Here is a 13,346-nt window from a genome sequence, read left to right on the forward strand (position 1 = left end):
TATATTTAATAAGATTATTTTTATATTTATATTTCTTCTTTTAAAAGAAAATGTAGCAGGTGGAAAATACTTAACAATGCTTGAAGAGGTTGTAGCTATAAAAAAGAACTTATGCAAACCCGGTTAAGATGGTTAATCCGAACTTCAAGTAAGAAGCTGAAACAGGAACACAAGTCAGGAACTTGAGGCTTTTAAAATGATTTAAACTTTTCCTCTTTTTTCAGAAACTCTACAACTTCTTTGTGGAGCAGCAAATCAAACTAAGGTCGTTATTATGCGTAAAAGCTGCAATCTTTGAACTGCTGCCTTATTAAAAAGATCACTTCACTGTCTCGTGTCAGACACTCTCTCCTGTCAAACTGTGATTAGAAAGCAAATACGTGATTTAGTTAAAAGAGGTTAGAAGTGAATAATGTCAGAATTGGAAATGATGGTTTATAATTAGCACGTAGTATGATGTTAATACCTGGATTTCCTGCTATAGTTTCAGTTTGCTGACTCCGGGGACAGCATCTTAGAGCAACTGATCCATGCTGTCAGGAAGACATTCAAACTGGAACAGCTCAGGCATACAGTATAGAGGAATTCGAGTTTCTAAACACACTTTCATTTCCTCCAAACAATTGTTTCGTTAGGTCCTTAGTTATTTATAGGAAAGTTTATGCTTGATTAGAATGAGCTGGACACTTTTCCTATGCAGTGCTTTCAGAAATAAAACAGATGTGAGAGCTATCTCAGTTTGAGCTGATAGAAGTAGAAATAAAACAGCTGAACCTAGACTATACTTGTCTACTAAACCCTGGCAGTAAGATACTGCAGGGAAGACAAAAAGCGGTAGGAAACAGCCCATAGATAATCTACTTAAGATCAGCCTTTTCTCAGACGAAAAACATTTTCCAAAATAGAACAGACAGCCTATACAATGTTGGCAATTTATTTTAAAGAAAAAAATTGGATCTGGAAACTTAATTTTTAAGAGTGCTAATTTTCCCTGCCCAATTTGGGAAGAGAAGATTAAATAAGCTTTTGTGCCAAATGCCATACTTCATCACTTGCACATGCACCAGATGTTGATCCAGAACATGTCAGAAGATAAGTAACTGATTAATATTTTTATGCTTTCTCCTCCCCCATTCTCGATACAGAGCAGCTTTGTGAGATTCATAAACACAGTAAAAGAACATTTGAAAATCCCCTCTGCACCCACACATGTTTATATTGTTACTATGTCCATTTTGGAGGGGATTTTTCTCAGGCATCTGAACGTCTGGCATCTCCTGCAGCAACGAGGGATCGCACTGACCGGAGCTGCAGTTAAAATTGGTTGAAACTCCTGTGTTACAAGGAGAGGGAACTGAACCCAAATAACTGTTTCATCTAAACAGTATTATTTGGTATATAAGTACCAGGCTAAAGGAAAATTATCCCTTTGTAATTAACTTGAAACAGTAGTGGACTGAGCTTAAGATCTGATTTATTGATCCCTTTGCACTTAACAAACTGTTCTGTTGTAGCTGGGGTGGAAGGTATTGATAGATTTATGGTCTCAGGCCAGGGTGCTGGGCACAGAAGAAGCCGGAGGATGAAGATGACTTTGATCTGCCTCACAGCGGTCAGCTGGAGACCACTGTATATGAAGATTTGCAGTAGTGAGGCATGCTCTTGAGCCCTGTAGTTTGCATTTGTAACAACAACAACAAAAACAATGGAAAAACGGAAAAATTACAGAACAAACCAATATCTAATATCCTATCTGCAGATACATGGGGATGTGGCCCCCTTTACTAAGGGCATTTTTAGATTTACACCACAGAAGTAAAGTCTGTCCTAGAAAACCTTTTTTTTTTTTTTTTTTTTTAAATGCCCAAGCCTCTAAACCCAGGTTTTTGTTTTTTTTTTTTGTACTGAAGTCAGCAAAGCTATAGGGATACACTTTTGGCTTTTGATCCAGCTACAAAAATATTGGGACTGTGTTTTGCAGTACATAAACAGGATTTGGTTGGGAACCATGTAAATAATCCAAGATTTCTGGCCTTAATGTGAAGATTTTATTTGACTGGAATATTTAATCAAGCAAAATTTCTTTGTCTTCTCTGAAGATGTGATTTAGTTTTGAAATTCTCTTTTATTTGTTGTTTCCATTTTCTTCCTCAGAGACTTTTATTTCATTGAGTTACGATAAATTCAATAGGGTTGAGTAAATTCACCGAGCTGTTTCTGGGAGATTGACTTTCTTTCTGGTATGGATTTTAGAAACATTTGCTAGCACATCTCTGAATTCCCAGAGAATGTGTCCTCAGCTCTATTGCTGTTACCAGAATAATATTTGTAGTGAGTTCAATGGATCAGCTTTTGCTGCTGCCACTCATTGCCTTTTCTTCACATTTAGTTAATTGATCAATCTCTACAGGCAGTTTCGTTTCGCTGGATATTTTAGCCTACGGTTGGCTAAAATGCGGACGTGCAGTAGACTTCAGGACAGATCCAACGACTTAAAGTAAAATTCAGCTGACAAAGATAACAGCTATGATGCTGAAAACCATTTCTTTGCTGCTGCATGATTAAGTGTCCTGTGTTTGATCTAATGGCTCTTTAATGTAAAATATGGAAAGGTCTGGAGACAGACAAGTGGGTAGCCAGTAGGCAGGAGTCTTGTTTCCATCCCCAGGTTTTTAATGACCGAGTGGGATGGCTTCAATAGAATGGCTGTAGAGTGCTGTCTTCCACACAGCTTCTAGCAAAGGAGTAGGACAGTTGATGCCAATTGTCCAGTGAGGGCGAAGAAGTGGGCTTGTATCCCCTCAGACAGAGCAAGGAAAGGAACCTACTTTTCCTGTTTCCTGAACAAGTGTTCAAGCCATTAGGCTATTGTATAAAAGGGAGCACAACCCCATTTCCTGATACGTTTTAAAAGAAAACAGTGTCCCTCAAAGAAAGGGACAGACATGTCTGCATTCAGGTGAGGGTTTCAGATGGCATGTCCCAAGGGGGAAGAGTATTCATGCAGCCGTGAATGAAGACATACTGCAGTGCTCAGCATTTCTTATGGTCGACTCCGGGCAGCCTCACATTGTGTGTGCTACCTCTGAGGAGCTTCCTGCTCAGCGTGGCTCTGGTTCTGGAGCTTGTCATCACATATCTGCCTCCTCTCATGTTCAGCCTTTAAAGAGATTCAGACTCCTTTCTGAAAGGACTAAAACGTGATAATTATTACTTTTTTTTTTATTTTTTCTTTTTTTTTTTAAACCAGGCCTCTCATTTTGATTGTTTTATTGTTTTAGATACTGGCACAATCATGCCTTGTGAGACAAGGAGAGAAATTTCAGAAAAGCTATGGATTAATAAAAGCTATCCAAAAATTTCTTGATTATATTCAAGTAAGCTGTGAAAAAAAAAAAAAAGTTTTGCATTATCTAACTACCCCACAAACTAATGAGAGATTGGCAGCAGATTTTTTCTTCTAAAATTCTAGATATCCAATATTGTAAGTTGTCCTGTAATACTTGGGCTAATTGTGTGTCCTATATGGGTAACAACTTTTCCAGGATTTTCCTAGCAACTGAGCGCCCATCTGGATATCCATCTAACAGGCTGCTCAGCATCCTGGAAAGTGGCAGAAGTGCCAATGCACACAGTATAAAACTCTTTATATTTTCTCCTTTATAAATGAGTTGTGAGCTCCATGTGCACACACAGTTATGCACGTGTTCTGGATTTTAACATATTTTAACGTGTGTGACTAGAGCTCAGCGACATGGTTTAATGGTGGACTTAGCAGTTCTAAGTTAAAGGAAGGACCAGATGATCTTAGAGGTTTTTTCCAGCCTATATAATTCTATGATTCTAGTAATACAATTTATAAGTCTGGTCTAACTAGGATCCAAGTAAACAAGAACCAGTGGCTTGATTATTAATACCTTCTTGGTTTTTATCCTCTGCTGTTATATTAGCAGTTCAATTGAATATAAAGCTGTGAAGGTAAGACTGAAAAAGCTGAAGGGGATCTGTAGAGGTACAGATGTAATCAATATCCCTTCTTGTGTTCAGGGCTTTCTCTACATTTTGGTGGTTTTGGCAAAGGGACTCACAGATATGATGAGAATTCAAACTAGAGGCATAAACAAGTGTATCATTTACTTGTTTATTAGTACAAATCAAACCTTGTTAAAGTTCAACTTCGTCTTCAAGTGGGCTTCCTATAAGTACACGAGTACATAACTACTTGATGTGAGTAAATGAAGACATTTATGTGAATGAATTCCATTTTCCTCACATGCTTAGACAAGTGGATCCAAGTATTTTATTGTTGGTCTTACTGACCTTAGCTGAATTGCCCATGAAGTAGGAATTACTTCTAAAAAAACCTGACCAACGGCTGCTGTATACGATGTATCCTCATTTCTTGGGCTAGGTGATGTTATACTAGGTCTTAAAGGAAGTGCTAGGACAGAACTTGAATGAAAGCGTGATGTTCCAGCGAGGCTTCTTTCATCTGTAGGCTGTGTTGAGGACTCTCCCCGGAGAAGGCTGTCAAACTCTCTTGGGTGTTGCACCTGCATATGTGCATACCTGTTTATTTTGAGTCTTATTTCTGGGTCACGATCAGGGTTGTAGACTGCCTTGTACCGAGTCATGCCTCCTAAACACAGGAGTCAATGTTCTCTCTTAAACCACAGGCATGGAGAAGAAATGGTGGCAGCTGGAGAAGCGGATGTTGGTAAAACACACATATACATATACATTCATATGCATGTGCTTGTGTGTATACATGTATGTGCTTCTTTTTCTCATACAATCTATATGTATATAAATACGTGAAAAAATACCCGTGGTCTGGTAGGCATCTAAATTCTGTATTGAACATAGCTCATAAGTAACGATTTTTATTCTTGTATGTAGATGCTCTCTTCATCATTTCTGTAGATGCATGAGCAAGTTTACTATTCAAAATGATATGCAGTGATTTACAGCATGTCAGCTGCTAAGTAGTAAGTGCCTGGGAATATTCACTTGTGCTATGACAAAGATGAGCTATTTTAGACTTCTTTCAGTGAGAAGTATTCAACCCACAAATGAGAGCATTCACATGGGCAGTTAATGTGGACAAGTGATGTGATGTATAGTCACAGCTTTCAAAGCAAAGTTGTTTATGTGTTAATACTCCTCATCTTTATGTCCTGGATATCTGAAGACTTTAATAAAGAAAGTTGGTGAGACTAGTAATAGTCACAGATACATTTAAAGATACGAACTGCTAAGGTAGCCCACAGAAATGATGACAGATTAAAAAATAAAGATGCTGAGAAAAAAGGAGAGTGGCTAGGTTTTCTTCTGGTGTAAATCAATGCAAGTTTGCTTCTGAGTCTGAGAGGCTGTGTGAGTTTACAGTAGCCAAGGAACTGTCTGGTAATTTTATCTGTACAGAAAGAGAATAGAAAGGATGGTGGCTCCTTTCAGTTGCTAGATGTTAGTCTGCTAGTGTTAGTTAGCAAATGAAAGTTTTGATTCAGTGTTCCTTACTTTTATTGTTTTTACACATCTGGTCTCCTGACCTTAATTTAAGTGCTGTTATTGTTCTGTCAGACTTTTTATTGTAAAAATAGCCTGATCTGCTACCTTTTAAGTTCTAAAGTCAAAAAAACATACTGTCTTCAATGGCAACAGAATAAATGTTGAGAAGAATATGCTTCTTTTGAATGAATGTGACCCAATGCTATGTTTTCGTGTTACGGTAAATAGAAGTAACGCAGAAGGCCAGGAGTTTGCCCTGAGTCTTTGCCTTATGCAACATAGTTTTATCTACAGATAGATTATCACAGTATGGTAAATAGTTTTACGAGTGAATATGCTCTGAAGATTATCTTAGTTTTACATGCAGAGAGAGTGAGAGCAAGTGAGTTCTCCATATTGGAGGTTAGAGAACTGGGTGGTGTTACACAAACTTGCATGAAAGCCAGGAATCTGTTCTGGCCTGCATGACATGAAGAACTTCATAAACGTGGGATGGTTAAAATGTTCTGGATGCTGTATTGCACAAAGCAAATGAATAAACAAGAGCATTAGAAAATACTTTAGGATTAGAAGATTAGGAGTAATTGGCAAAGGCAGACTGGATGGCTCAGGAGATTGGTAGGGGATCTAGAGCCTTTCACCTCCTGATTAACCAAAGATGTAACCCAGTTAATCAAAAAAGGTGATATATTAACATTTGATGTTCTAATGCAGATGGTTGCTCTAGTTTCTAATCAGCAGTTGCAGCAGAGGCCACAGGTCAAAGACATCTGTGCAAGCCCTTACGGTTGAATCTCTTACGTGGATACAAGCCACTGGTTTCTGCTGGTGAAATTTTCTTCATGAAACACGATTGCAGGAGCTGGCTGATGTTGTCTATACATACATACATATATATATATATATAAGGCATATATATATATATATATCTTTTTTTTTTCCTGTAAGCAAAGTGGTATTTTTAAACTCCCTTGACATAATAAGATTTAGGATTGAACTTCAAAAAGGGGGGGGGGGGAGCATAGAGTATCAATTGTATCAAGGGCAGGTTAAATTTAAAACACCCTTAAAAAAAAAGACAAAACATACCTTCCCTTGCTTGAGTCCATCTATTCCATGAGATCATTGTTTTCAGTCTGAATAATGAAGGTAGTATAGGCATACCTGTTGGAAACATATAGTGCAATTATATTGCTTTGTTGAAGTACTTGCCAACATGCTGTAGAAAGTATGTTTTGAAATGTTGTCAATTACTGTGTTATCTTTTCTCCTCTTTCTGGCTATTTTTAGAAATGTGCGTGGTAAGTGAGGAGATAGCTTAGTTGTATTAGTACATGAACTTCAATTCTTGTGGTAAATTTAGTCCTGATCTTTTGGATTTTGATGTTTTTCTGCATTAATAGATGAATTTAACAGTTAAGAGTTCTGAGTTTCAGGGAGTCGTGCTGTAACTGAAATGTATTTCAGTTTAATCCCCAGCTGAGACCTGGCCTTGAAGAGCAATTTTTGAAGAATACCAGCGCAAACATCTCAAGCACAATAATGGAGAAGCCATTCTAAATAGCCTTCTTCCTCTGTGCAACACAATAATGACAATAGTATTGCCATAATAGTGGTGCTGTAGGAGTAAGTGATAATCCCAAGGTCTCAGAAGAAAGTGACAGTGAAGAACTAAATCGTGTCTCCCCAGTCCATACAGATGCCTTGCACATTAGGTTCCCTTTACAAAAAAAGAATTATAAAGATGAATTTTCTTACGTGCTTACTGAAGGAACTGTGGATTTAGAGGTGTTGTGTTTACAGTGCAAGTTGTACAAGTACTTTTGCTGCCACTACGTTGCGAATACTACTCTGTGATCTGGCACTTCGGATTCCACTGCTAGTAGAATTGCAGAGTTTTAGCATTGCTTTTGTTTGGTTTCTTCTGCTTTATACTGGGGAGGAGTGTCTACTGAAGAAAATATAGCTCTGTGAGGGCAAAGCAGAGGACTAGGTTTTAATGAAATCAGTATAAAATGTGGGAATACTAGAAGTTACCACTTCTAATATCATACACAAATGTGGATATTGATGTCTAAACTAAACGTACATTTCTCTTTTCACTCTTATACTTCACTCTCCTTTATTTTTCCTGTTTCTGGGGATGGTCAGAGAGAGCAGGAGATTAAGGACAGTTACAAACCCAGTGAAGGAGCTTGGTGCCTGTACATAGCGATATGATATGTAACTGAAAAATCTGAAAGTCAAGCCAAGTCTTGAGCAGAATGCATGAATGCAAACAGTTCTGCAAATGTGTAGGCTTCATCCAAATTTGGCTGGCTGAAAGCTGAAGCAGCCTCAGTTTATACCAGCACTTTTTCCTCCAAGTGCTTCTCCCAGCCTCTGTGTGGAAGCCAGTTTCTTCACTTCTTTTTACCTCATGACCCTCCAAAGAGGCTTTAAGTAGGTTTTGTTAGTGCATGAGAAATGTTTTTGAGTGTAATAACATTAAGATGACCCCGTGTTGCCTTTCACGTGCACGCTCTTCTAATGAGATACATTAATTTGAATTGTGGCAGGGTAGTCACAGAAATGCCAGCCCAGTAATTGATAATCAATTAAATTCTAGTGCTATGAAAAATGTTTTTTTTTTTTTTTTTTTTTTTCCCCTGTATTGCAACTGGTAAACACAAATAGTGTATGAATACTTCGTTCATTTTTATCCTTTTCTGATGCAGAGAAAGGTGTATTAGCATAGGACACGAATTTGCTATGTATGCCACTGAGCAGGATTAGCAGAAGTTACGAGAATGTTGTGATTTACAGCCCATTGTATAAAATGCTAGTACGAATACTATGTTTTTTCCAGCATTCGTAAATAAAAGTAATTAGCAGTGAGCAGTGGCAGGCATTATTGTCACTCACAATTTCGAACTAATTTCTACAGAGTGTCTGCAAAATAGGTTTGTTATCTGTAGGCTCTGTAAATGGACAGCTAAGAGTAATGGATGTATTTACTCATTAGCGCCACTTAAGGTAAAGCATTTTGGCCAGTTTTCTGTGCATGCATCGAACAAACATACGTAACTAATTAAATGAGCAAAACCAGATCACCTTGCATCTGAAGCAATCACACAGTGAACTGCTGTTATTTTCTGTTTGCCATAATTCCATCAATGCTTTCTTTAAGTTGTCTTTCAACACCATTGAGACTTTGAACATTGAAATAGTGCAGTGGATGAGGGCCTCAAGTGCCAGATACTATGGAGCTCACCCAAATCCCACTGTCAGTGGATCAGACTCAGTAGGGTTTTGTCTCCAGTTCTTTTTAGGCATAAAATTAATAAAACAAGATATCCTCAGCAGTACAGAAGGTCTGTTAAAACTTCCCTCTTGAACCTTTTCAAAATCAAATTCATGACTTGGTATCAGCACTTGGAGTCCCAGTTTAAATGAAAATATTGTTATATTGTTATAGTTAAATCCTAGCTATTTGGCTCTCTCGCTCACCAGTGCCTATTGAGATATGTTTCTTAAACAAACATAAAGCAATTTTCAGTTTATTTAAGAAAAAGTTTTAAACCAACGTATGGGAATTGTTCAATTGTTCTTTTTTTTTTTTTTTTTTTTTTTTTGAGTCAGAGGCTGAATAGCAGCTCATTATACCATGGTTTAGCAACTCATTGACTCACTATTCTGATGTACAGTTCTGATGGGACACACAGGATAGCGTCTCATTCTTTGAGCTAAATGGCTAAAAGGCATTTATATTATATGCATTTAAAATGTTTACATTTCATGCTGTCTGTATGTCTGAGTCTTTCCGTATGGTGTGATACTGAATGAGCAGTGATCACATACTTTCTTTGTGGCACAGCTGTTGAGGAGGAGATGAAAAATAATTACGCCATTTGCCTAATGCATCACAACTGAATCCTGCAGAAATGTAGTAATACACTTACTGGTTGGGAGAGTGAAAATCTAACCCTTTGTGGAAATGTTATATTCCCTATAAGGCATCTCCTGGGCAGAAAAACCGAGATTGTGGCACATTAGCTTCTACCCATGTCCCTGATAGAGTGGTGTAGGCTGGCTGATGACAAAAAAGTAGCTGGCTGTGGATTTTGGGTGTGAAGAGGAATTATTTTCTGGATGCTGTACATTGTTTACTATTCAGGAAAAGAAGTAGAGCAGCGGTGACACTTTTGTCAGGAGATTCTTTTTTTGGCCTCCAAACCAGTTGTACAGGAGCAGCAAATCCCCCTGATGTCACGGGGCAGGTGTGGTGCACTCCTGGGAAGGGCAGGCCTGCCTGCTGTGCGAACACACGCTTTAGCAACATAAGCTCTGGAAGCCTTGTTTCCTTCCTGCAGACAGACCATTTTGCTCAGAGATCATGAGAACAGTTAAGTAGACCTACCTTTTTTTTTTTTTTTTTTTTAATTAGTGATGTCATGGCCTTGGGTGTGGTAGGTTTCTTTGCCACATGCCATTTTTCTACTGTAGTTTTTCCATCCTTGTTTTACTAAATTGGGCTCTGTGCATGAGAGGACGGAAGATTTCCTTGGAGAACGTCTGCACTGAGTAATCTTTGAGAAAACCGCCTCTCGTTTCAGACATCAGCCACTACTGCTTTGTTAAAAGGCATCCTGGCGGGTACTGGATACTCCTACAGGATTGTTCTTTAGAAGAATTGGTCATACTTCGACCCAGCAAAGTGACTTCACTCTTTTAAATTTAATTTTTGTGTGCTCATGTTTAGAAAGCAATTCTCTTGGGCATTTAAGCATGAATATCATTAAAACATGTAAGTATATTGAAAAAAAAAAAAAAGACTGAGGGCTCATTCTTTTATTCCACACCTGATACAAAATCACAGCAGAATTTCCTGTCGAAGGGTTCAGGGATTTGGGAACTGACTATTAGAATGTCTATCAATAACTTGATTTAGTGATTTAGTGAAGGAAGCAACAGGCCTATCGAGGAAATCTGAATTCCGATCATGTGGATGCATGCCGCAGTTTTCTCAAATGTTTAGTATTCATATGGAATATATATTCAGCTGTGTGAAACATTTCATAATCTTCATGAACAAATGCTAAATAAGTTGAGAGTGTAAGTATGATATCTTGCTACATTAGTACAAGTGCACAAATGAAAATGGTGTTGACATTGTTTAATTAAGAGGCTTATGAGTTAATTGCTCTCTGTTTCTCTTTCTTTTTTGCTTCCTTGCTGTTTAAATCTACAGTGGAGGTAAAATGACCCTATTGTTTATTCACAGGTTACTTTAGGTGGAACCTTCATCGGAATTGGGCGGAAAACTCCAGATTGCCAAGGCAACACCAAGTACTTCCGCTGCAAATTCTGCAATTTCACCTACATGGGCAACTCGTCCACTGAACTAGAGCAACACTTCTTACAGACTCACCCAAACAAAATGAAAGCAGCCCTTCCCTCCTCTGATTCTGGTAAAACTTCAGAGAAAAACTCCAATAAATCCAGTCCTACTCTTCGACCATGTGATTCTGGAGACTTGGGGAAGTGGCAAGACAGAATCACTGTAAAAGCAGGAGATGATACACCAGTTGGATATTCGGTGCCCATCAAGCCAATAGATTCCTCTAGACAAAATGGTACCGATACAACCAGTTACTACTGGTGTAAATTTTGCAGTTTCAGCTGTGAATCGTCCAGCTCATTGAAACTATTAGAACATTACAGCAAACAGCATGGGGGAAACCAGTCAGGAAGCCATCATCCAGATCTGAATGATAAGCTTTCTAGGGGATCTGTCATTAACCAGAATGATCTAGCCAAAAATGCAGACGGGGAGTTAGTGACAAAGACAGAAAAGGGTGCGAGTGTGGCAAAAAAGAAAGACTTGACTAGCAAAGGAGCAGAGGACAGCATGGTGACAAGCTACAACTGTCAGTTCTGTGACTTTAGGTACTCAAAGAGCCATGGCCCAGATGTAATAGTGGTGGGCCCACTTCTCCGTCACTATCAGCAGCTACACAACATTCATAAGTGTACCATTAAGCACTGTCAGTTCTGTCCCCGAGGCCTCTGCAGCCCAGAAAAGCACCTTGGAGAAATTACTTATCCATTTGCTTGCAGAAAAAGTAATTGTTCCCACTGTGCTCTCTTGCTTTTGCACCTGTCTCCAGGGGTGACAGGAAGCTCTAGAGTCAAACACCAGTGCCATCAGTGCTCATTCTCCACTCCCGACGTAGATGTTCTCCTGCTTCACTATGAGAACGCACACGAAGCCCAAGCGTCTGATGTCAAACCCGAAACAAATACCCTGCAAGGGGCGGACGGGCCGCTGACTCTCAAAGAGAACAAAGAACACTCATGTACCAAATGTGACTTTACCACCCAGGTGGAAGAAGAGATTTCCCGACACTACAGGTACAGTGAAGTTTAAAATGATTGCTAATAGGAACCCAAACAAATGGCCCTCCTGATTCCTTAATTACATGTCATTGTTCCCTAAAACTGAGGAAACTGGAAATCAAAATAGGAATGTGCATAGATGCAAATCTTTATAGCCAGGGTCCAATCCAACATCCACTGTGTTTTGGAAAAACACCAGCTAAGTCCGTGGCTTTAATTACATGTTTAAACCTGTGCGATGAAGAGGGAGATTTGGATTTGTGTGTACATGTTGAAGTTCCATCATATTTGAGGTTTGGTCAACTATTTTCCACCCAGTATCTCTTAGGTACTATTTTAGTTAATGTTTTTTTTACCAGAAAGCTGGCATCTTCATTCATTAGGGGAACACAAATGGCTTTACTTTCCAAGATAGACTGTGAATCCTTTCATGCTCCGTAACAGTGCTTCAATGTACTACCTTTTTGTAGTATTTTCCATTCCCAAGTCCAGCAATGCAATAATGAGTTTAAGAGCATTCCACTGCTGTTTTGGTGTTGGTTTCACACTGGGAGCAGACACTCTTTTGTCTGTTGATGTCATCCCCCAAGATCCTTTTGCAGATGCTTATTTTTGTGTTGCTGGTTCACAGTGTCATTCTATTTATTTTAAATGCTAATGTTCCTATTTGGAGGTGGATGCAGCCAGTCTCCTGACTCAGTCTGACACAATGTCACGATGGCAGCCAACTCCCTGCTAAACTTCTTGGGTCAGTTCCTGTGCTGTTGTAAACTGGCAGTCCAGTTTACATCGGAGGAGGAGCTGGCTCCTAGACTTTGTAAAAAGCTACAGTTATGTGCTGCTGCAAAAGCAATGTTAAATATTAGAAAATCATGCTGAATATGTTAATAGTTAAGGCTAATGCGTCAACAACAACGGAAAGCTCAGTATCTATCTCATCTAAAAGATCTTTGCATGGAAGCCAGCTAGAATGAAGACAAAAGAAGATGCATTTTCAAAGCTAAAGCTTTGTTAAAAGCTCAAGAAACTGTGCCACGTTTAATAGATTCCAAGACATCCAAAATTAACAAAGGCAGACTGGGGCATGATACTTTAATAGAGATTAAAGCTGGGGGCATCCAAATGTTGCCCAACAGAGGGCTGCATTGGCAATGTATCAGGAGTCTATTTAAAAAAAAAAAAAAAAAAAAAAAAGAGCAGATTGCTCATCTTTAATTTGGAACTAGGGCCCACGGAGGATTCAGGTCCCAGCATGCAGTGCCCCATTTTTGATCCAAGTGGGCCTCAGGGATGTTGTGCGGATTAATTAGTTAATGTTTGTAAACTGCTTTGAAGATGAAAAGTGGTATCTAAGTTCCAAGCGTTATTATAGCAGCTTTGAGCTGTGCTGTAGAACTCCATAGGCAGCACTTTGTCCGCCGCTGGGGCATGGCATGATCTTTTTTTAGTGGTTAAAT

General features: G+C 38.9%; 1 protein-coding gene across 12 annotated transcripts in view; it reads left to right on the forward strand.

Moving 5' to 3' along the window:
* TRPS1 (transcriptional repressor GATA binding 1) overlaps nucleotides 1-13,346 on the forward strand; it is a 239,541-nt gene that overhangs the window by 69,220 nt on the left and 156,975 nt on the right. For 11 of the 12 annotated variants that reach the window (XM_072034373.1, XM_038174272.2, XM_038174276.2 and 8 more), the window contains one exon: nucleotides 10,775-11,904. In XM_072034373.1, coding sequence (XP_071890474.1) covers nucleotides 10,775-11,904 — 1,130 coding nt within the window. The remainder of the gene's footprint in view (nucleotides 1-10,774; nucleotides 11,905-13,346) is intronic. The other variant, XM_072034379.1, reaches the window with a different exon arrangement.

The sequence above is a fragment of the Anas platyrhynchos genome, chromosome 2, assembly GCF_047663525.1.
Source record: "Anas platyrhynchos isolate ZD024472 breed Pekin duck chromosome 2, IASCAAS_PekinDuck_T2T, whole genome shotgun sequence".
NCBI lineage: Eukaryota > Metazoa > Chordata > Aves > Anseriformes > Anatidae > Anas > Anas platyrhynchos.